The 24,193-nt window shown below is 47.0% G+C and overlaps 1 protein-coding gene across 3 annotated transcripts in view; it reads left to right on the top strand.

The window, feature by feature from the left end:
• Positions 1-24,193, top strand: part of TBXAS1 (thromboxane A synthase 1) — a 174,952-nt gene that overhangs the window by 95,331 nt on the left and 55,428 nt on the right. For all 3 annotated transcript variants that reach the window (XM_049893416.1, XM_049893418.1, XM_049893417.1), the window contains exons 6-7: positions 18,996-19,084; positions 22,361-22,509. In XM_049893416.1, coding sequence (XP_049749373.1) covers positions 18,996-19,084; positions 22,361-22,509 — 238 coding nt within the window. The remainder of the gene's footprint in view (positions 1-18,995; positions 19,085-22,360; positions 22,510-24,193) is intronic.

Raw genomic sequence — 24,193 nt, 5'->3', positions numbered from 1 at the left:
ATACCCAGCACTGACCGTGGGGCATATCGAACCTGGGGGCTCCCTCAGTTGCTGGTCTGGCTTTGGTGTCTGCTGTCCTGAATTTTGCAGCAACTCAGGAGGGAGAACTTGAGCTTGTCTTCTGACGTCAAGTGGTTAAGCGGCCAGCTTAGCTTGAGGCCCAGGTACATGGGCACCTCCAGAGCAGATGACCTTCACAGCCTGGCACCCTGGGCTCTGCTGTCCCTCGCCTCTGGCTTTCCGGCATGGCTGGTTCGGAAAAGCCTGTCTGCATTCAGTAAACAAAAGCTGTGATGCTGGAAGCTGTGCCATGGTATTTCAAATGTCCGCAGGGTCACCCGCAGTGTACGGGTTTCAACAGACGGTGGGCAGGTTTGAGGTGTCCATAAGCAGCACTCCTGTTTCCTCCCGAGGCATGGAACTAACTGAGGTGTGGGACTGTGTTTCAGGCAGAGAACGTTGCTATTTTTCCTTTCTCACTGTTGACCCATTTGAGAGATGGAGCTTCCCGTCTGGTACAGTGGGCTTGCTAATGCAGCCTCTACCGCAGGGGGGCGGTCGAGAGCAGAGCCCAGAGGGTCCACGGAGCCTCGGCCACCTCACACTGCGCATGCCCAGTCCCCTCCTCCAGGGCCCACAGGGGAGGGGTGTAGAGCCTACCTGGCCTCAGCTCAGCCGCATGCATCTGGGTTATAGATGGAAGTTTCACGTAAGAATGTGCTTGAACGAAGGGCCTGGTCTTTAAAAAGTGGTAAACATTGTTCTAGACCACCTTAAGGAGCCCTGGTGGTGCAATGGTGGAGCCCTAGGTTAACTGGCATTCAAGGCTACCCAGGAGCTCTGAGGAAGAAAGACCTCACCGTCTGCTTCCGCAAAGATTACAGCCTGGGAAAGCCTATGGGGCAGTTCTGCTCTGTCACATGGGGTCACTATGAGTAGAAATCAACTCAAGGGCATCCAACAACAGACCACCTGGACCAGCGGGATGGAGTGTTTGCCTTCATTCAATAGACACTAAAATGTCAGTTAACCAAGAGAGGGGAAGGAGAGGGTAGGCAGCTAACCCTGGGCTGACATTACCGGCTCAAACATGTTGTCGTATGTATTTATTCATGAGTAAACGATGACTTGATGGCACCATAGATGCACAAAGAATCTCATCATTTGTTAAAATGAAATTGATAAAGTGTATGTGCTAAAGAACGGAAGGAAAAATTCAAGCCTCGAGTTGTGATATTGAAGGATTCTATGGGGGAAACCCTGATGGCCTAGTGGTTAAGAGTTGGGCTGCTAATCATAAGGTTGGCAGTTAGAATCCATCAGGCACTCCTTGGAAACCCTATGGGGCAGTTCTACTTTGTCCTATAGGGTGGCTATGAATTGGAATCAACTCAACAGCACCAGGTTTGGGTTTTTTTTTTTTTTTTTTTTTAATGGGGAGAAATTAACAATGCAGGAAGCATCAAAAGAAGTTGGAAGGAACACGGAATCACTACACCAAAAAGAATTGGTCAGTGTTCAACCATTTCAGGAGGTAACATATGATCAGGAACCGATGGTACTGAAGGAAGAAGTCCAAGCTGCACTAAAGGCATTTGTATAAAACAATACTCCAGGACCTGACAGAATACCAATTGAGATGTTTCAGCAAACGGATGCAGCACTGGAAGTGCTCACTCATCTATGCCAAGAAATTTGGAAGACAACCACCTGGCCAACTGACTGGAAGAGACCCATATTTATGCCTATCCAAAGAAAGGTGATCCAACCAAACATGGAAATTATTGAACAGTATCATTAATATCACACAAAAGTAAAATTTTGCTGAAGATCATTCAAAAAGTATATCAGCAGGGAACTGCCAGAAATTCAAGCTGGATTCAGAAGAGGACATGGAACCAGGGATATCATTGCTGATGTCAGATGAATCCTGGCTGAAAGCAGAGAATATCAGAAAGGTGTTTACCTATGTTTTATTGACTGTGCAAAGGCATTTGACTGTGTGGATCATAACAAATTATGGATAACATTGTGGAGAATGGGAATTCTGGAACACTTAATTGTGCTCATAAGGAACCTGTACATAGATCAAGAGGCAGTCATTTGAACAGAACAAGGGGATACTCCATGGTTTAAAGTCAGGAAAGCTGTGCGTCAGGGTTGTATCATTTCACCATGCTTGATCCGTATACTGGCCAAATAGTCTGCGAAGCTGGACTATATGAAGAAGAACAGGGCATCAGGATTTGAGGAAGACTCATTAACAACCTGCCTTATGCAGATGACACAAAACCTTGCTTGCCGAAAGTGAAGAGGACTTGAAGCACTTACTGATGAAGATCAAAGATTACAACCTTCAATATGGATTACAACTCAGCATAAAGAAAACAAAAATCCTCACAACTGGACCAATAAGCAACATCATGATAAGCAGGGAAAAGACTGAACTTGTCAAGGATTTCATTTTACTTGGATCCACAATCAACACCCATGGAAGCAGCAATCAAGAAATCAAAAGATGCACTGCATTGGGCAAATCTGCTGCAAAAGACCTCTTTAAAGTTTTAAAAAGCAAATATGTCACCTTGAGGACTAAGGTGCACCTGACCCAAGCCATCGAATTTTCAGTCACCTTACATGCATGCAAAAGCTGGACAGTAAATAAGGAAGACTGAAGAAGGATTGATGCCTTTGAATTATGGTGTTGGCAAAGAATATTGAATATACCATGAAGAAAAAACAAATCTGTCTTTGAAGAAGTACTGCCAGAATGTTCCTTAGAAATGAGAATGGCGAGACTTTGTCTCACATACTTTGGACATGTTATCAAGAGGGACCAGTCCCTGGAGAAGGACATCATGCTTGGTAAAGTAGAGGGTTGGCAAAAGAGAGGAAGACTCTCAATGAGATGGGTTGACACAGCGGCTGCAACAATGATGGGCTCAAACACAGCAACGGTTGTGAGGATGACGTAGGACCGTGCAGTGTTTCATTCTGTTTTACACAGGGTTGCTATGGGTCAGAACTGACTCAACAGCACCTAACAACAAATGAGCAAAGGAAAAAAAGTTTTAACAGTCTTGAGGTATGGTTCTTTGTAAAAGGAAATCTTCTCGGGGTCCAGAGTTTTTCAGCACTTACAGGTCAACTCCAGAAACTGATACAACATTGTTTCCCAAATAAACCTAGTGCTCCCATGATCCCAGGCATTTTCTTCTTCTGCTTCAGAAATCAAATCCCTAATGCCTGAACCAGTCGCAGAATATAGACTTCTCCCAAGCTGTTCACAACACTGGGGTGCCTATGGGAAAAGGGGTAGTCATAAATGTGTGTGTGTGTGTGAAGGGGGGGGGAAGAAACTTCATGGACACAAATTCCTTAGGTTTTGCCTCAGTTCTAGGCCATTATTCAATATATACTACAAGCAAACTTAAAATGCAATTGAAAGTCATTTTTGTAGTCAATGTAGTTCAATTTGGGTGTCCGTCTGAAAGCATCCCATCTTCCTGACAGGCATCTAAGTAGAAGCAACCAGGAAGAAGTTGGCTATGCAGATCTAGAGCTCAGGAGGAACGGGTAGCAACAGTGGCAATTTGAACACAGACATGGGGGAGGCCGCCAAGGAGTGTTCTAGCATTAGAACGAGGGTGCAGGACAGGACCTTGGGGAGAATGACGCTTAAACGAGGGGCAGAGGAAAAACCTGCCAAAACAGCTTGGGGAGAACAGCCTGAGTGGGAAACCCAGGAGAAGGTGGAAGGGAAGAGGAAGAGTTTCAAGAGGTAAGGAGTGAGCAAAGGTGTTAATGCTGCTTCAATAGTAAAAGACGTACTGAGAAGTGTGTGACAGTATTTGTGAAATAAACCGATGTATGTGTGTCTCATGCACCATAACTCATGTTTGCTGTGATCTTCTCTTGCCTCTTCAATCAATGGAACTTGTGGCTTCAGAAGGAGGTAGTCGTGTTGTCCAGAACAAGGAACCAAAACCTGTTGCCGTGGAGTTGGTTCTGACTCATAGTGACCCTACAGGACAGAGTACAGCTGCTCTGTAGGATTTCTAAGGCTGAAATCTTCACAGAAGCAGACTGCCACATCTTTCTCCTGTGGAGAGGCTGGTGGGTTTGAACTGCCAACTTTTGGTTAGCAGCTGAGCACTTTAACCACTGTGCCACCAGGGCTCCTTCCAGAACAAGGAGTCCTCACTCAACTTTGAACTACACATTAGGCTTTCTCAAGCCACAGTGAGACAGTGGTCTTGGGAGCTGTTGTGAATTGAATTATGTCCCCCAAAAAGATATGTTAAAGTTCTTAACTCCTGGCATATGTGAATGTGATCCCCTTTGGAAATAGGGTCTTTGAATATCTAATCAGTTAGATTAGCGTGGTCATACAGGAGCAGGTGGGTCCTAATCCCATCTGAGAGGTGTCTTATAAAAGGGGAGAACAGACATGGAGACATGTACAGAAAGAGGAAGAACAGCCATGTGACAACAGGCAGACGCAGCTGCAAGCCAACCAACACAAGGGTCACAGCCACCACCAGAAGCTAGGAGAGACACCTGGAGCAGTTCCCTTCTCAGAGCCTCAGAAGGAATCAACATGGCTGATCCCCTGATTTGGACTCTTAGCCTCCAGAACTGCGAGACAATAAACTGCCACTCGGTTTGCAGTGCTTTGTCACAGCAGCCTTATGACACTGAGAGAAGCCAAGCTCTGTTAGGAGAGAAAAAGAGACGTCCTAATTCCAAAAGGCACCACCTGTGTCGGTTTGTCATACTGTGGTGGCTTGCATGTGGCTGGAAGCTATGCCACCACTATTTCAAATACCAACAGGGTCACCCATGGTGGACAGGCTTCAGTGGAGCTTCCAGACTAAGACTAGAAAGAAAGGCCTGGTGATCTACTTCGAAAATTGGCCAACAGAAACCTTATGGATCACAACAGAATACGGTCTGATAGAGTGCTGGAAGACGAGCCCTTAGGTCGGAAGGCACCACACGATGGACTCAAGCACACAGTGATCGTGAAGATGGTGCTGGACCAGGCAACGTCTCGCTCTGTTGTAGAGGTTCACCATGAGTCAGAGCTGCCTGGATGGCAACTAACAAGTCCAAGGGCAACCACCTGTGCACGTGAAGAGCAGGGCTTGGAATGTGAGCACAGAGGTTCCTCTAAGACAAACGTGGACGGGATGGAGGCTATGGCCTGGGGGTGCTTTCTGCCCTATGAAAGCTGATTGGAGGGGAGAGAAGAGGGTGGACAGGCAGCCAGACACAAGTGTCCTGACTATCTTTTTCCTCCTGGTTTCTGGAAACTTCCTTGGATTTTACCCTCCCATCTGCCTCTGGTCTCCAGGTCACTGGCTGTGAGCTTGTGTGACGACGGACTGCATCAGAATCACCTGGGATTCTTGTGAAACCAAGAAACCAAACCCATTGCCAAACAAGTTGATTCCAATGCATAGTGACCCTATAGGATGGAGTAGAACTTCCCCACAGGGTTTCCAAGAAGTGGCTGGTGGATTTAAACTGCTGACCTTTTGGTCAGCAGCCAAATGCTTAACCACTGCACCACTAGGGCTCATCGTTAGAAAGACATAATTCCAGCCACCCCAAGACCTGTGGAATCAGTATTTAGGGGTGGCCTTGTCTTGTCATCTTTATTGTTCACTGCACGTGGCGCGTAAAGTTGTTGTTGGGTGCTGTTGAGTCGGTTCTGACTCATAGCAACCCCATAAGACAGAGCAGAACTGCCCCATAGGGTTTTCTAGGCTGTAGTCTTTATGAGAGCAGATTGCCAGGTCTTTCTTCCACGGAGCTGCTGGGGGGGTTCAGACCTTTCGGTTAGCAACTGAGTGCTTAACTGTTGCACCACCAGAGCTCCTTTGGCACATAATAGCCACTCAGTAAAGATTTAATGAATGAATGGAGCAAAGACCCAGGAAGCTGTCTACCTAGGCTACCCGGTAAGACTAAGACAAAAAGAAAAATCTCTGATCAAGGAAAAATTAAATAAAAGGATGCGGCAAGTTATTGGTGTTCTATTTAGAGAGTCACAGGGATACACAAGTAAAAATAGAAACAGCAAGTCACAAAGACACGGAGAGTGAGACACCAGAGAGACTGGGGCGGAGGAGACAGACGGAAGCTGCCTGGACACGCTGGGACGCACAGAACTGGGAGCCACAAAGCGAGTGAGGGAAATCGAGTCATTTTCCCCCAAATCACCTCGAAATATCAATACCTCTAGTGCTTTCTGAATTCGCAAACGGCTTTTGGAATTTCATGATCAAACTTCAGAGTTTAATCTTGAAATAAAGGTTCGTTTTCACCAGGAATTCTGAATCCTTTTTCCTTAGAAGACTGACAGCCTCTGTCCTTTGCTGCCTTTGTCTATAAGTGTCATTCACATTCCAAAGCTCAGGACAGCAGGACCTGGTTTCTGTGGATAGCAGGCTGCCTCCCCCACAATGCTTGACTGTTACTTAGAAATCAGCATTATCTCATTAATCCATATTTTTGTTCAAAGTAGAATTGGTTTTTGGCTCAAGTCTTATAAGGGATAATAGAGATGGGGAAGCCGGGAAGATATGATCAGTACATCCCCAATTCAGAAGGAAGGGACAGTCCAGGGACAGACCAGCCAGTAGGATTTATATTCCAGGATTGCTAAGCATTGCTGGAGGAGCCCTGGTGGTGCGGTGGTTAAGCACGTAGCTGTTAACTGAAGGCTTGGTGGCTGGAACCTACCAGCTGCTGTGCCTTGGGAGCCCTACTGGGCAGTTCTACTCTGTCCCGTGGGGTCGCTATGATGGCAATAAGTTTTTAAGCATTGCTGGGGAAGATGACTGATTTTTTAATTAGACAATATTTTGCATGATTAACCTGCCAGAATTTCCTACCCCATCATCCAAAGGATTGATTAAGTCCAGGAGAAAGGGGTAACCAGTAGATTTATCTAGACTTCTACAGTCTTTTGCTAGATTATTTACCAAAGACTATTAGTGTATCTGGAGTCCCTGGGTAGCACCAACAGTTAATGCATTCGGCTGTTAACCAAAAGGTTGGTGGTTTGAGTCCATCCAGAGGCACCTGGGAAGAAATGCCTGGCGATTTACTTCCCAAAAATCAGCTATTGAAAGCTCTGTGGAGCACAGTTCTCCTCTTAAACACATGGGGTCGCTATGAGTTGAAATCGACTCAATGACAACTGGTTTTTTATTAGTGAGTGACCCTGGAATTGTGGGGAACTTTATTATGGATCAGAAAATAGATTTAATTTCAAGAAACAAAATTGGAGCCAAATAGGTGCTTAGCTGAGGGAAAAATATAAATAGGGGGACCCCCTGGGGACGATGGTTAGCGCTAGTTTTATTTTTTAATTTTATAACTCATCTGAAAGAGACAGCACACGGTGAAATCTATCACGTGTACATCCCCCTAAGCTATTCTGGTTTGAAAAACAGTAAAATCAATAGGAATAGGTTTCTGAGGTGCTTCTAAGACTGTGTAAGTAAGCACAGAAACAGCAGGTGACCTTCCGTGTAGGCAAGGACAGAACAAGGCTTTCAGGAGAAAAGCACCTAAACTGTACTTGTATGATGATGAGCTATGCATTACCACCAAGGAAACATATCTGAGATCACTGAAAACCGAAAAGGCACCAGGGTCAAATAATTTCAGGCAATATTGCGTACTGTCATGGATTGAATTATGTCCCCCCCAAAAATGTGTGTATCAGTTTGGCTGGGCCATGATTCCCGGTATTGTGTGATTTTCCTATATATTATAAATCCTGCCTCTATGATGTTAATGAGGGAGGATGGGCAGCAGTCGTGTTAGTGAGGCAGGACTTAATCTACAAGATTGGATTGTGTCCTGAGGCAATCTCTTGAGATATTAAAGAGAGAAGTGAGTAGAGGGACGGGGGACCTCATGCCACCAAGAAAACAGTGCTGGGGGCAGAGCGTGTCCTTTGGACCTGGGGTCTCTGCGTGGAGAAGCTCCAGGTCTAGGGGAAGATTGAGGAGAAGGCCAACAGAGAGAGAAAGCCTTCCACTGGAGCTAACACCCTGAATTTGAACTTTTAGCCTACTTTACTCTGAGAAAATAAACTTCTCTTTGTTAAAGCCATCCACTTAGGGTATTTCTGTTACAGCAGCACTAGGTGACTAAGACACATACCATCTTCTTAACCAGTTGCCATTGGGTTGATTCTGACTCATGGCCCCCCCATGGGTGTCAGAATAGAACTGTGCTTCACAGGATTTTCAATGGCTGGTTTTTCACAAGTAGGTTGCCAAGCCTTTCTTCCAGAGTACCTCTGGGGGCGGGGGGAGGGGTTGAATCTCCAACCTTTCGGTTACCAGCCAAGCATGTTAACCATTTGAACCCCCAGAGGCTCCACCATCTTATTAGAGATTCACAATGTAGCTTTACATTATCAAAGGCTCCGAAAGACCTGCAGGAAAGAAATCTGTTTAACTTGGTTTATCGTGAGCTCAACTGAGTTTTCAGTAGATGAAAACATGGGTTGTTACCGCCACAGTCAGTTCTTGAGAGACATAAGGCTACTGGGTTCCATGCCTTGGAGATGGGATCCATGGGGGAGCCCATTTCGAGGCCTCTGGAGCCCTGATGGCACGTGGTTAAGCACTCAGCTGCTAACCAAAAGGTTGGCGGTTCGAACCCACCAGCCACCCTGTGGGAGAAAGATGTAGCAGTCTGCTTCCATAAAGATGACAGCCTTGGAAACCCTGTGGTGGTAGTTCTACTCTGTCCTATAGGGTCACTATGAGTCAGAATCAGCTAGATGGCAACTTTTTTGGCGGGGGGGCAGGGGTAGAAAACGAGCATCAGACTAGATGGACCACCATCCAACCCAAAATGGTAGCTATGTGATGATGAACTTCAAGCTATGAATTACTACTAAGGACGCAGATTTGAAATCACCGAGATTTCAAACGGGGCCGCCATGAGTTGGAGTTGACTCAACAGCAACCAGTAGGCAGTAATGGAAGAAGAAACGTATGCTTCACTAGGTCGCAGGCCTCCAAGCCCATATAAAAGTCTTCCTCCATTCACCCAGGCAACTGAGAGCCAATCCGGACCCACTGAGCAGATACAAGAAGGCCGGCAGGTTCAGAATTGAGAGCCTGAGGCTGTGTTGCCTGTCACTCAGGAGAAGACGAGCCAATTGTGTCACTGCGTGGGGGCTGGGTGACAGAACAGTCAGACCCACTGAAGAGTCTGGTGTCTCTCGCTCACTGAAAATCCGGCTGGCCGCCCATTTTTCACTTCTGGTCCAGATGTTTCCTGTCAGGAAGGCAGAGTCAGTAATGTATGAATCTTAAAGGTGGAGACAGATGTGGTTATTATCCCCTCCGGGCCTTCCCTGCCTTGGCAAAGACATATTACTCAAGAATGACGACAATTTTAAAACATTTAAGTTGAGACAGCCTGCTTACGAGTAAATGTATTTAAAAAAAAAGCAGTTGCCGCTGAGTTAACTCTGACTCACGGCGACCCCATGTGTGTCAGAGTAGAACTGTGCGCCACAGGGTTTTCAATGGTTGATTTTTCAAGTTGATTGCCAGGCTTTTCTTCTGGGGTGCCTCTGGGTGGCACGTCAACCATTTGCACTACCCAGGGACTCCAAGTGTGTGTATATCTATGGCCATTTCAGTGCAAAAGTCTTGGCCGAATTGCGGTCATCCGCACAGTCTGGTTTGGCTTTAGATTTTCAGTGTAAACTCTTCAGACCATCAGACCTGGGGCTTCTGAGAGCAGAAAGCAGTTCTCTACTAATGTTAGCGCAGGCAGCTTTCTCGAAGCTGCCTCACCCTCCGGCAGTCTATTTTTAATATTTGCTGTTATTTCTTAATCCTTCCAAACAATAAAAACGAGAGTCATTATAACCAAATGTGGCTGTGGCAATATATAAATACTTCAGAGCCCAAAAATACATCGTCCCTGGCTGACCAGCGGCCCATTTTCCAGAATGCCTGGTTCTTTCTCTAGCAGCAAGGGACCATTTTCCTGGGACAGCTGTACTCCACTGACGTCTAATTTCCTAGTTAAAATCAGTACAATGACGGACTGTTTAAAACATTCCTTTCCATTCACATTTAAAAGAAAGCACAGTCTTCTCAGGTACCCCATCCCGGGTTATAATTTGGCTTTCCTTTGCATCATAACGTCACTCCAACTTGCTGCTGTTTAAATCCAAAAGAGCATCCAAATGGGCCTCACATCTCGGCCGTTGCTTGGCAACACCCCAGCCACGTCCTCATGGCAGTGAGTTCTAATTGGTCACAACTCTTGATGGGAGCCACTGACTTATTAGAACCGACATTGAGTACTCAACTAGATGGCTAGAGCAGATACTTCTCAGCAGGAAATTTTGCATAAAAATGAGTCGCGTGTGTTTTTAATATCTGGGTTGTTTTTAGCAGCAGTTTAGTGGGAGAAGGCCCTGGGTGGTATAAATGGTGAGCACCCTTGGCTGCTAACCAACAGGATGGAGGTTTGAGTCTGCTCAGAGGTGCCTTGGAAGAAAGGCCTAGTGATCTACTTCCAAGAAATCAGCTATTGAAAACCCTACGGAGCACAGTTCTACTCAGGCACACACGGGGGCGCCATGAGTCGGAGTTGACTCAATGACACCTGGTAGGTGGTAATGGAAGAGGGAAGTTCTAAGTTTCACCAGCTGGAATTAATTTTACATTTGTTAGTCACCAGTGTAGAGTTTTTAAGGTACTAATTTTTCTCTTTTTAAAAACAATGTGTTTAAATACCATCCCTCTTCTCATCAGTAGACCCTTGTTTATCTAGAAAATTCTCCCCTGACATCAGTTCTAAAACGACATTGCCACAGGTCTACACAATGCCAGTAGGATGGAAAGTGAGACTCACAAAGTTCAACAAATATTTATTGGCTCCTGCCTTTAAGGTGCACACAATATAGACGGGCAAAAGGTACATAGGTTATTATATTATTACCAAGTAGGCAGCCTTGGTGGCGCGGCGGTTAAGTGTTCAGCTGCTAACTGAAAGACCGGAGTTTGAGCCCACCAGCTGCTTGACAGGAGAAGGACATGGCAGTCTGCTTCCATAAAGATTACAGCGTTAGGAACCCTATGGGGGCAGTTCTGCTCTATCCTACAGGGTCGCTGTGAGTCGGAATTGATTCGACAGCAACAGGCTTGTTCACTCTGGCCCTTGCCTGAGTCCCGCTTCTTGTGGATAAATGAGTCACCAACCACCCGTGTGTGGGGCCGTCTCAGGTTAGAAGTATAAGGTAACACAGAAGAGATTCTCTGGTCTCCTCTGTGCACAGAATATACGTCCCCCTGGTGGGGAGCAATGGTTAAGCCCTCGGCTGCTAAGGAAAAGGTTGGCAGTTCAAATCCACCAGCCGCTCTAAGGGAGAAAAGACCTGGCGATCTGCTTCTGTTAATGATTTCAGCCTTGGAAACCCTATGGGGCAGTTCTACTCTGTCCTATAAGGCCGCTGTGTTGGGATCAACTCGACAGCACACAACAACAGTCCTCAGTGGGGAGGGGGGTCCCTGGGTGGTGCAAACAGTTAACATACTGAGCTGCGAACCAAAAGGCTGGAGGTTCAAGTACACCCAGAGGCACCTCAGAAGAAGGGCTGGTGATGTCCTTCTGAAAGATCAGCCACTGAAAACCCTGTGGAGCACAGTGCTACTCTGACACACACGGGGTCACCACGGTCGGAGTCGACTCAACGGCAGCTGGTCTTTTAGCGCTCGGGAAAACTCCATTCCCCAAACTTCCGGGGCTCCAAAGGCGCGATGTTGTTTCTTTTAAGTCCATGACATCAGAGGCTGCGTAGAGCGGAACCACAACCAGGGAAGTAACTAAGTGAGGAGCAAACGGACCATGGCTGTGCTCTGGGTGGAGAAGGAACCGGCCATCAGCCCGAGGGCCTGGGGCTCTCCTGCCCACTTCTGGTGAAGTTTTTTTTTTTAATTATAGCAGCAGTATTTATTAAAACGTTAATTATAGCTCGTTTCCCGAGCTTTCTTTTGTGTGTGCGTGCGTGTGTGTGTGCGTGCGCGCTTTAGGTGAACGTTTACAGAGCAAGGTAATTTCTCATTGAGCAATTAATACACAAACTCTTTTGTGACATTGGTTGTCAACCCCGCGATGTGTCAACACTCTCCCCTTCTCCACCTTGGGTTTCCCATTGCCATTTCTACAATCTTCCAATCCCTTCCTACTTTCTCATCCTTGCTTTTGGCCTGGTGTGCCCATTTAGTTCTCATTACGGGACTGAACTACGAGTGTTGAGTTTATAAAAAAAATTATAGACCTGTCTAATCTTTGGCTGAAGGTGAGCTTCGGGAGTGAATTCAGTTCTGAGTTAAAAGGGTGTCTGGGCGCCATACTCTTAGGGTTCCTCCAGTCTCTGTCAGACCAGTAAGTCTAGTCTTTTTTTCTTATTTTGAATTTTGTTCTGCATTTTTCTCCCGCTCTGTCAGGGACCCTGTGATCCCTGTCAGAGCAGTCGGCAGTAGTAGCTGGGCACAATCTAGTTGTTGTGGTCTCAGGCTGGTGGAAGCTGTGGTCCATTAGTCCTGTGGACTGACATTTTCCTTGTGTCTTTGGTTTTCTTCATTCTCCTTTGCTCTGGACGGGATGGAACTGGTAGATGTATCTTAGATGGCCACTCACAGGCTTTTAAGACCCCAGACACTACTCACCAAAGTTGGATGTAGAACATTTTCTTTATAAACTATGTTATGCCAGTTGATCTAGATGTCACCCGAGACCATGGTCCCCAGCCCTCAGTCGAGTAACTCAGTCCCTCAGGGAGTCTGGATGTGTCTATGAAGCTTCTATGGCCTTGCCTTATACAAGTTGTGCTGACTTCCCCTGAATTGTGTACTGTCTTTCCTTTCACCAAAGGCAGTGAATACTTGAGCACAAAATAACTAGAGTCTGAGCCTCAGGGCTTTATGTAACTCTGAAGTCAATGCTTCCAAGACAGGCAAACACGGCTTTCTTAGGGATGGGATGTGCTGAAGCAAGTAAATGGGCTTACTAACACAACCCTCTATTGACCCAAACCAGGAAGTTGCCTGCTCTTTCCACAGTCTCAATCTGATGCTTAGTGACATCCTTGGAATCCCAGATTGTCAGAGTGGATGGGAATACAGCTCGCTGCCAATAGCCCTTTATTTGGGGATGGGGACCCAGCTCAGATTCCAGTGACCTGCCCAGCATCAGAGGTGGAAGCTGCATGGACTCGGACCTTATGTTCAGAGCCAGTTTTCAGCCAACCACACTGTACTCATGCCACAACATAAAGAGCACCTTAACCCATTGCTATCTTGTGGGTACCATTTAGGAGCCCTGGTGGTGCAGTGGTTAAGAGCTTGGCTGCTAACCAAAAGGCTGGCAGTTTGAATCCACCAGCCACTCCTTGGAAACCCTATAAGGTGGTTCTACTCTATCCTATAGGTTTGCTATGAGTAGAAATCAACTCGATGGCAACAGGTTGGGTACAATCTATGGCAAGGCCCTCGAAGCAGTTGGTCACCACACAGATATTTCCAAAGACGACTGGGTGAGGAGCCCTGTGCTCATCCCTGACATAACAAATACCCAAAACTTCAATGTCCTTGTTGTTGTTGTTAGGTGCTGTGGAGTTGGTTCCGACTCACAGCAACGCTGTGTAAAACAGAAAGAAACACGGCCCGGTCCTGCACCGTTGTCACAATTGTTGTTATGCTCAAGCCCATTGTTGCAGCCAATGTGTCAATCCATCTCATTGATGGTCTTCCTCTTTTTCAGTGGCCCTCTACTTTACCCAGCATGATGTCCTCCAGGGACTGATCCCTCCTGATAACATGTCCGAAGTATGTGAGGCACAGTCTCACCAGCTTTACTTCTGAGGAGCATTCTGGTTGTACTTCTTCCAAGACAGATTTGTTCCTTCTTTCGGCAGTCCATGGTATATTTAGTACTCTTCACCAACACCACAATTCAAAGGTGTCAATTCTTCAGTTTTTCTTGGGTCTTCCTTATTCATCGTCCAGCTTTTGCATGTATATGAGGCAACTGAAAACACCATGGCTTGGGTCAGGCGCACCTTAGTCTTCAAAATGACATCTTTGCTTTTTAACACTTTGAAGAGGTCTTTTGCACCAGATTTGCCCAATGCAATGTGTCATTTGATTTCTTGACTGCTGCTTCCATGGATGTTGATTGTGGATCCAAGTGAAATGAAATCCTTGACAACTTCAGTCTTTTCTCCATTCATCATGATGTTACTTATTGGTCCAGTCGAGACGATTTTTGTTTTCTTTTTGTTGAGGTGTAATCTATATTGAAGGCTGTGGTCTTTGATCTTCATCACTAAGTGCTTCAAGTCCTCTTTACTTTCAGCAAGCAAGGTGACTTCAGTAACACGTGACAGTATGCAAGAGTTGCCAAAAAGAGTGACACCAAGAGTGTATTGGTTACCTGTTGCTATATAACAAATGACCACAAAACTTAGAGCTTAAAACAATAAACATTTATGAGCTCATAGTTTCTGTGGGTCAGGAGCCTGGCATGGTTAGCTGGGTTCCTCTGGCTCATGGTTTCCCAGGTGTAGTGGTTAAGCTGTTTGCCTGGGCTGTGGTTCCATCTGAAGGCTCAACTAGGGGAAGGTCTGCCGCTAAGCTCATTCACATGGTTATTGGCAGGATTCAGTTCCTCATGGCTGTTGGTCTAAAGGCTTCATTCAGTTCCTACTACCTGTTGGCTGGAGGCCTCCCTCCATTCCTTGCCATGGGGGCCTGTCCATAGAACAGCTCACAACATAGCAGACAACATCCCTCAGAGCGAGCAAATGAGAGGGCAAGAGAGGGCACCTGAGACGGAAGCCATGGTCTTCTGTAAATTAAGTCTAGACATGATGTTCCATCACTTTTGCTGAACTCTGTTCATCAGAAGTGAGTCACCCGGTCGAGCCTGCACCCAAGGGGTGGGCATCACACGGAGCACGATGAACACCGGGGCTGGGATCACTGGGGCCATCTCAGAGGCTGCCTGCAACAGGAGTGACTCTCTCACTTTACAGGAGGGACTCTGGTGTGGAAGAGGGGCCCCAACTCATTCTGGAAGGCTGGGTGGGATGTAAATCGGTAGAGAAGCTAAGGCCCTCCAGAGTGGGTGAGCCAAGACACCTACGTGGGAAAGGACAGGGAGTGTTTGGAGTTCAGTGAGTGGGCATGTTTAGTTAAAGTGGAAGCTGCGGAAGATAAGAATAGAAAGAAGACTGTAGGGTGCTAGGAGGCAGGATAAGAAGCTTGGACTTTGTCCTTGGTCAGTAGGGATCTCCAAAGGATTTTCAACCAAGTTATTACTCAGATGACAAGTATTTTTAGAAGACTAGCCTGGTGACTATTGAATATTGAGGAATATTGAATATACCATGGACTGCCAGAATAGAAGAAGTACAGCCAGAATGCCCATTAGAAGCAAGGATGGCGAGACGTCGTTTCACGTACTTTGGGCATGTTATCAGGAAGGACCAGTCCCTGGAGAAGGGCATCATGCTGGTAAAGTAGAAGGTCAGTGAAAAAGAGGAAGACCCTCAACAGGATGGACTGACACAGTGGCTGCAGCAACGGGCGCAAACGTAGCAAAGACAGTGAGGATGGTGCAGGACCAGGCAGTGTTTCATTCTGTTGTACACAAGGTCACTATGAATCCGAACTGACTCAATGGCACCTAACAACAACAAAGCCTGATGACTGGGTTCAGAATGGATTGGAAAGTGAAAGGGAGGAAGCTGGAAGGCTAGAAGGTTCTTTCTAAATTTTTTTTTAGTATGCCTATGTGTTAGGCACTGTACAAGTTACTAAGACTGTAAACATGCTTGAGGTAAGGTCTTTGTTCCCAAGAAGCAGGATGACAGCCATATTCCAGGTGAAAATGCCTGAATTGGAGTGGCTGCTGGGGAGAGAAAGGAGGGGCACATGCAAGAAAGGAAGTGATGCAGACACAGGGCGACAAGAAGAGGAGGATCCGATGGGGAGTAGTTGATGAGGAACAAGATGGGAGAATGACTCCAGGTGTCCAACCCAAACGTCCAGGAGGGTAACCCTCTTGAGGATGACCACTGTGTTGGGATGGCTCACCGAATCCTAGTGCTAAGTGCTCCACACACTTCGCTTCTGATCTTTCTAACAACTCCTCAAGGCGGGTGTCCTTATTCCCATTTGCAGATGAAGAAATAGACTCAGTAAGGCCATGCACCTTGCCCAGGGCCACACAGCCAGTAAAGCGCCAGGGAGAGGAAACCTAATCATTGGCAACATGTTTTCACAAGGCCAGAGTCTTACCTTGGAGGAAGGAAACGCCAGTGGTGGAACTGGATCATGGAAGGGAAGGAGAGGAGAAGAAAACGTCTGAGCGGAAGAGTTTCTCAGCCCTTCTTGGTCACTATTCCTATAAGCTGTCTCGTTTGCTCGCTCCTGAGGCCCTCCCCACCTTCTGGAATTAATGCGATTGCCCTTTGTCTACACCTTGACTTGAATTCCTCTGACACAGTGGGTGGATAACCCTTTTTTTTATGGGGCACTTTAATCATACACTGTACTCCAGCAAGCAGACTCCCTGTCTTGGGTAATTCCCTGCCCCGGCTTTCCCTCAGTGGTTAGAACTGGCTACCAAATTGCTGCTCAGCCTTGCGCGCTGTGCCACACTGAACACATATGACCAGCGTGAGAGGCGAGAGAAGCAAGGCGGGAAAATTACTCCCCAGGTGTGCCTTTTGAATGGTAACCCACAGGAAGAGGTTATATTGTCAAAAACCTTAGCGTTAGTATGTTTATCTGATTGCGGGTGTAATATACGTAAGCATTCATCATTCTTACCAGTGAAATGGAATATAACAATCAAATGCAAGTCTGTTATTAAGATCTGGTGATAACAGCACTGTATGCTGTGTTGTCACCTGTGGGCATCTGTGTGAATGTATGTGTGTGCACATGTGTGCGTGTGCACACGCCATATGTGCCTGCAATTCTGCAGATCTGGGGGAAAAATCCACAGGGTTTGTGGTGTGTATAAAGATTATACAAACCCCACAAAGAGAGCTTTTGTTTGCATGCAACTCGTGTGAAAGTAAATTCCATAACCGCTCACGGAGAATGCGAGGAAGAAAACCTGAAAGGACTGTGATTGGCCGACATTCGGATCGGGCACGCTGTCTCATCATATTGTCTCTGCACTGCTTTTTAAAACATTTTTCATATTACATGCCCCATCTCATACCACATTAACCCAAATGTCATTATCCATTCAGTTCGGCAGGCAGCAGGCAGAGTGTGGTAGGAAATTACAATCACGCCACCATCTACAAAGCATCTGGCTTCCCTGCGGAAGCCACGGTGGCAGCTGGACCAGCCCCTGGCACCACCCAGACATGCGACTGGATTCTGTTTGGGTGGGCCCCTCTCTGTATGCAAGGTGATCTCCTGGAGACTGGTGTATAAATCAAAGCTTATACGGTAGCCCTTTGTTACATTCAGGAAGCCTCACTCTTGATATCTAAACAGACTTCCTTTTGTAACAGAGAAAAAAAAAAATTAAGCCATGTTATTGTTCCTCTGAAATAAACCAGACCGCTATTTTTGTACATGGGATTTTATTACAGTAGGGTCCCCTGTGCCACTAAGCTTATTAAAATCATGGAAGGAATTCAGCCAGGAAAGCCAGTGTCAGGTACTACCGAATCCTCCAAACAGGAAAAGGTCACAGAGTCATGGTTCTGTGGCCGTTATAAGTGACCCATATACATGGACTTTTGTACTGGTGGGTTATTAAACTGATGGTTTGTGGGACTTTGAAGAGGAAGGCAGTAATCATGAAGCGTCGACACAGGGCTAGTGAGAACGAATCAGGACAGTCATCCTCATTCCTCTCCTGGTTGGACCTCAGGAGAGGGAGGTGAGAGGCACGCTGCATCTCTGTTTCAGCAAACCACGTGACAAGGTCTTTCCCAGCCGCCCTACTAAATAAGATGGTGCCCGGCCGAGGATGGACTCAGGTCACGCACTGTCAGGTCAGCCAGAAGCTGAGCAATGACAAACAATTCTGGGACTGCCTGAAGTAGCTCTCTGGTGGGCGCCCACAGGGCTTAACCCTGCAGGTAGATAGGTAGGTACCAGGTACTGTTGAGTAGACTCCGACTCACGGTGACCCCATGTGTGTCAGGGTAGAGCTGTGCTGCATAGGGTTTTCAACGGCTGGCCTTTCAGAAGGAGATCACCAGGCCTTTCTTCTGAGGCACCTCTAATCCAACCTTTCAATTAGCGGCTGAAATCATTAACGATTTGCACCACTCAGGGACTCCCTTGGGATGCTATGATTCTATATCTAGCACGCATGGATCTTGGCTGATTGCAGGGCCAATACATGAGGACTGTGGTCTGTTTACTCACTAAGGCTCACCACACGTCGTAACACTGAGAGCTAAGCCTCAGTTTTAACAAACACTTAATGATTATTTTCATAATTATTTTATAGTATTTACTCTAAATCCTTTCTTCTTTTTGTTTCCTACGTATATATATTAGTTAAGCTGGAATAGAGGTTTACAGCTAGTGTATTTTAAGATACCAAAAAAAAAAAAAAAAACCCAAACCTGTTGCTGTCGAGTCGATTCCAACTCCTGGCGATCCTATAGGACAGGGCAGAACTGCCCCATAGGGTTTCCAAGGGGTGACTGGTGGGTTCGAACTGCCAACCTTTTGATTAGCAGCTGTAGCTCTTAGCCACTGAGCCACCAGAGTTCCATATTTTAAGATACTTGTGAGTTTTAGATCTTTTCTTAAATCTTAGCTGTGTGAAAGTTACCTTAAACAATGTCCGTATTCCAGGAAGTACCATATCTCACCTTTTAACCTGCAGCCCACTTGGGTGTGCTCCCTGCATGGTGTCCTAACCACACCTTTGCTATCCTTTCTCAGGTGACTCCCCTAATCAACCAAGCCTGTGACCTTCTCCTGACTCATTTACAACCCTACGCAGACTCTGGGGCTGCTTTCAACATCCAGAGGTAAGGGCACCCCACTGCAGCTGGGAGATCGCAGTGGTCAAGTGATGTTTTTTGTACTGGGCAATGACCTTGGGACCAACAGGCTACAGAAACAGGAGAAGCTCAGAAAAGCATGGGTGGTTGGGCAAGTAGGAAGTGAAACCCACTTAAAATGCAGAGTGAATGCAAATGAAGCTACGGGGTGCTTCCCATGTTGAGGGAAGCTTTGAGCGTATGGTGGTTAGTCCACGGACGGATTCACCCGTCTGGACCTCCACAAACTCAGGAGAGGGCAGGATAAGCCTGGGCAGAGGGGACAGGGCTCCAGGGGGAAGCCCAGGCATTTTTAGCTCGGTGAGACTATGGAGCACTCAGTCATGCCCAAAACCAGTCATGGCCACCCCACCCACAAGAGAACGAATGTCGCCCAGCCCTGCGCCATCTTCACGATCATTGCTATACTTGAGTCCATGGTTTTGGCCATTGTGTCACATTTTGAGTGCCTTCCAACCTAGGGGGCTCATCTTCCGGCACCGTATCAGACACTATTCTGTTGTGATCCATAGGATTTTCATTGATTGATTTTCAGAAGCAGATTGCCAGGTCTTCCTTCCTAGTCTGTCTTAATCTGGAAGCGCTGCTGAAACCTGCCCACCCTGGGTGACACTGCTGGTATTTGAAATACTGGTGGCCTAGCTTCCAGCATCACAGCAACATGCAAGCCACCACAGTATGACAAATTGACAGGTGGTGGAGAATTAGGGTACAGTAGGTATGTTATTTCAGGACTAAGGTGCACCTGACCCAAGCCCTGGTGTTTTCAGTTGCCTCATATGCATGCAGAAAGCTGGGTAACGAATAGGGAAGACCAAGGAATTGATGCCTTTGAATTACGGTGTTGGCAAAGAATACTGACTTACACCATGGACTGCTAGAAGAATAAACAAATCTGTCTTGGAAGAAATATAGCCAGAATGCTTCTTGGAAGCGTCTCATGTACTTTGGACATGTTATCAGGAGGAACTAGTCCCTGGAGAAGGACATCATGCTTCGTAAAGTAGAGGGTCAGCGAAAAAGGGCAAGATCCTCAATGGGATGGATTGACACAGTGGCTGCAACAAGGGGCCTAAGCATAATGACTATAAGGGTGATGCAGAACCAGACAGTATTTCGTTCTGTTGTACATAGTGTCACTACGAGTCAGAACCGACTAGATGACCTAACAACGCTAACAGTGATTGCCTTTTGAACCTAAGGTCTTTTTTTAAAAAAATGAATGGTGGCATGTCCTATCACATGGATTCAGGAGGGAGCACCAAGGTGAGGAAGTCTTTGGCTTCCTAAGATCATACCGGGTTGGTAGCCACCCATGCTGCCAAGGAGCACAGCTGCCTACCCGCACCGAGCATGGTGTTCCTTAGCAGTTAGACCCAAAGCAGCAGTGACTGCCTCCTATCACCCCGCTTTGATTATTTAACATGGATTTAATGTCTAAGACCTTCTGAAATCTTATTGCAACATCAGACATTTTGGTTTCTAATCTAGAAAAGTACATCATTAAATACCAGTTTGGCGCAATGGTTAAAGTGCTCAGCTGCTAACCGAAAGGTCGGCCGTTCGAACCCACTAACCATGGGAGAAAGATGTGGCAGTCTGTTTCTGTAAAGATTACAGCCTTGGAAGCCCTATAGAACAGCTCTACTCTGTGTTATAGGGTCACTATGAGTCGGAATCGACTCAACAGCAGCGGATTTGGTTTTTGTTTTTTTGTTTTATAGATAGCCAGCAACCAAATCCACTTGGCCTTTGATTCATAAGTTATCAGTGAGGTTGTACAGCCTCTAACGCCCGTTTCCATGGTTGGAACCAAACTCAAATTTATTTCTGCCTCATCTTAGTCAAAGGACACTCGCAAGATTTCCCTAATTGTATCTCCTGCTCTCTGGGCCTGGTCAGCAGTTTTCACTGTGAGATCCTTGACCCTCCCTCCTGGTTAGTCTGTGTTTCTCACCGAACGTGCCACAGGGCAGGGCTCACAGGCACTGTCGACAAGTAAGTACCTTCAATTACCCAGTGGGAAGACGGCCCCTGAGCGTTTTCTCTGCCGACACCTTGGGTTCCCACAATAGCTGAGCGGCAGGTGTGTCTTACTTACCACCCAGTTGAACTCGTTCATTTTACAGACTAGAAAATTGAAGTCACGGAAAGGTACTTGTTTGCCTGAGCTCCGGTCCGTGGTGTCACTAGGGCTGGTGTCACCCAGTGCGGTAACTTATGGTGTCACGCCCTGCCCCGTGGATCTCCTCCCACACCAGACCATAGAAAATCCTTAGTGATGTTTTTTGTAGGAACGTTACTCATAAATTGTAGTTCCTGTATATCACTCCTTTTCCTTCAATTACTACCGCATTCTTAAAAAGTTATTGATACAGGTAACAGACAGTTTGACAAAATTAAAAGAAAAAAAAAAAAAACCCCAAACCCAAACCGACTGCCGTCTAGTCAATTCCCACTCACAGTGACCCTATAGGACAGAGTAGAACTGCCCCATATGGTTTCTAAGGAGCGTCTGGGGGGTTTGAACTGCCGACCTTTTCATTAGCAGCCACTACGCCACCAAGGTTTCAAATTTTACTGACTATAAAAACACCTCTGGGTTTATAAAAACACCGGCAGCAAGAATACAACAGTGGGTGCTTTTAGCACGTGCAGACGAAACCACGTGATCTGAAGCATCACTGTAATTGGGTAATAGTGACAGCTCTAACCTGTGCACATTAGAAGGCTCAAAAAGTAAATTAGCATAGAGTTTAGCCTTGCAGGTATATTGATACATGCAAGCTGGGCTTATGAAAAACGTTTTTGTTGTTGTAACTAACTACAGGGATATTTTTAGAAAAAAACAATAAATTTCTGCTGAAACACTGCATGAAAATTTTACGGACAATTGTTTCAGTGTCAGCCCCTCTGACACTGTCACCTAGTGTGGTCCTCGCCCCCCACCTGCCCCTAGTGACACCACTGGCTCCAGCTGACCAAGGCTGCCGGCAAATCAAGGAGAGGATCCGCCCACCCCCACCCACCCTTGTCCAGATAAGCCTGTTGCCTTTTCATATCTCCTCCCAGTGATGGTGTCAGCTACTCGCTCCTCCCCCCACACACACCTGGCTCAGGTGCAGGAAGGTCCCTCTTATCCTTCCGCAGGGCCAGGTCACCTGTGCAAGTGATGGGGCCATGCCTTCTGTGGACTGGGCAACGGCTAAGTCCTCCAAAGCTCACCTGTCACGCCTCCTGCAGGTGCTACTGCTGCTATACCACAGACCTGGTGGCCAGCGTCGCCTTCGGCACCCAGTTAGACTCCCAGGAGACGCCCGAGCACCCCTTTGTGACACACTGCAGGCGCTTCTTTGAATTCTCCATCCCCAGACCCATCCTGGCTTTGATCTGTAAGTACAGCTCCTGCAGGGGCGGTGAGCCTGGGCTACGACAATGGGCAGACCCCAGGACACCTGCCACCAGGAAAGGGCGCTCTCGGGGTATCTGACAGTCCCCCTGTACAGCACTGTCTTCCTGGAGCCACACACACTTCACTTGTTCCAGCCTGCGGCCACTTACGACCAACACAGATGGCCCTGGCTGCTCACCACCACCACAGTGAGGATGGTAGCCGAGTACTGTGCTGATCAGTACTTTGCTCCCATTGCCTCAATTAATCCTTGTATCCACTCATTTTATAGATGAGAACACTGATGCTTAGCAAACCAGAGTCAAGACTGGAACCCAAAACCTTCAATTTTCTGGGGCATATTTTTTCCCTCCCCCAGACTTCTCCACGCTGAAACCCAGTACACAGTAATTAGAAATCACGTGTCACAGGGGACATCTAGGCCAACTGGCATAACAAAGTTTATTAAGAAAACATTCTGCATCCCACTTTGGTGAGTGGCGTATGAGGTCTTAAAAGCTAGCGAGCAGCCATCTAAGATGCATCAATTGGTCCCAGCCCACCTGCAGCAAAAGAGAATGAAGAACACCAAAGACACAAGAAAAATATAAGCCCAAGAGGCAGAAAGGGCCACATAAACCAGAGACTTCATCGTCCTGAGAGCAGAACTAGATGGTGCCCAGCTACCACCAATGACTGCCCTGACAGGGAACACAACAGAGATTCCCTAACGGAGCAGGAGAAAAGTGGGGTGCAGAATTCAAATTCACACTTAATGGTCTGACTGAGACTAGAGGAACCCAGGAAGACATGACCCCTGGACTCTCTGTTAACCCAGAACTAAAACCATTCCTGAAGCCAACTCTTCAGACAAAGGTTAGACTGAAGAGAGTGCTTCTTAGCTCACGTAGATACATGAGACTAAATGGGCAGCTCCTGTTTGGAGGTGAGAGGAGAAGGCAGAAAAGGACAGGATGTGGTTGAATGGATACAGGAAATCCAGGGTGGAAAGGAAGAGTGTGCTGTCACATTACAGAGCGAGCAACTAGGGTCACATAACAATGTGTGTATAAATTTTTTACGAGAAGCTAGCTTGAGCTGTAACAAAAAAAAATCACACGTGAGGGGCGACTGGTGGGCCACCCATTGTAACATAGATGAGCTGATTTCTGCTATTTTTATTTTACCCGTGAGTTTCCCCCCTCTGGCCACCTCCAGTGCCTCCCTGCTCTGAAGCAAGCACCAAGGTGCTATTATTGATTATTGCCCTTGTTCCTAACCATTCCACTGGGCTGCCGAAGTCTACTTATTTCTTGTTCAGTTTAATTCCCATTTTCTGAGTCTATTTGGGCTGTATCCCTGTCCCCATCAGCTTGGTACTGAGACTGCAGGTGCAGCCATGATGGGGGGCAGGGCATCCCCTACCTCACCCTCCCACCCCGTGCTCCCAGGTCCACTACTCCATCACCCCCAAGTGTCCTGTGGGCAGTGGTCCCACTGGCCCATCCCCGCGGCCCCTGATGTCTTGGCTGCTCTGAGCCCCCGCCCTACGGCCATGCTGGTTCCAGCCTTTCTGGCCCTTGGGAGCAGTGCTGAGACCTCGGATCCTCTCAGCTCATCCCTGCATGGGGCCCGATGAAGTAGGCTCACCACGCAGGACAATGGCCTAAACGGAGCCCCTCCCT

The sequence above is a fragment of the Elephas maximus genome, chromosome 8 (assembly GCF_024166365.1).
Source record: "Elephas maximus indicus isolate mEleMax1 chromosome 8, mEleMax1 primary haplotype, whole genome shotgun sequence".
In the NCBI taxonomy this organism is placed as follows: domain Eukaryota; kingdom Metazoa; phylum Chordata; class Mammalia; order Proboscidea; family Elephantidae; genus Elephas; species Elephas maximus.
Note: the sequence above shows the minus strand (reverse complement) of the source record. Positions and strands in the feature narration are given on the sequence as shown.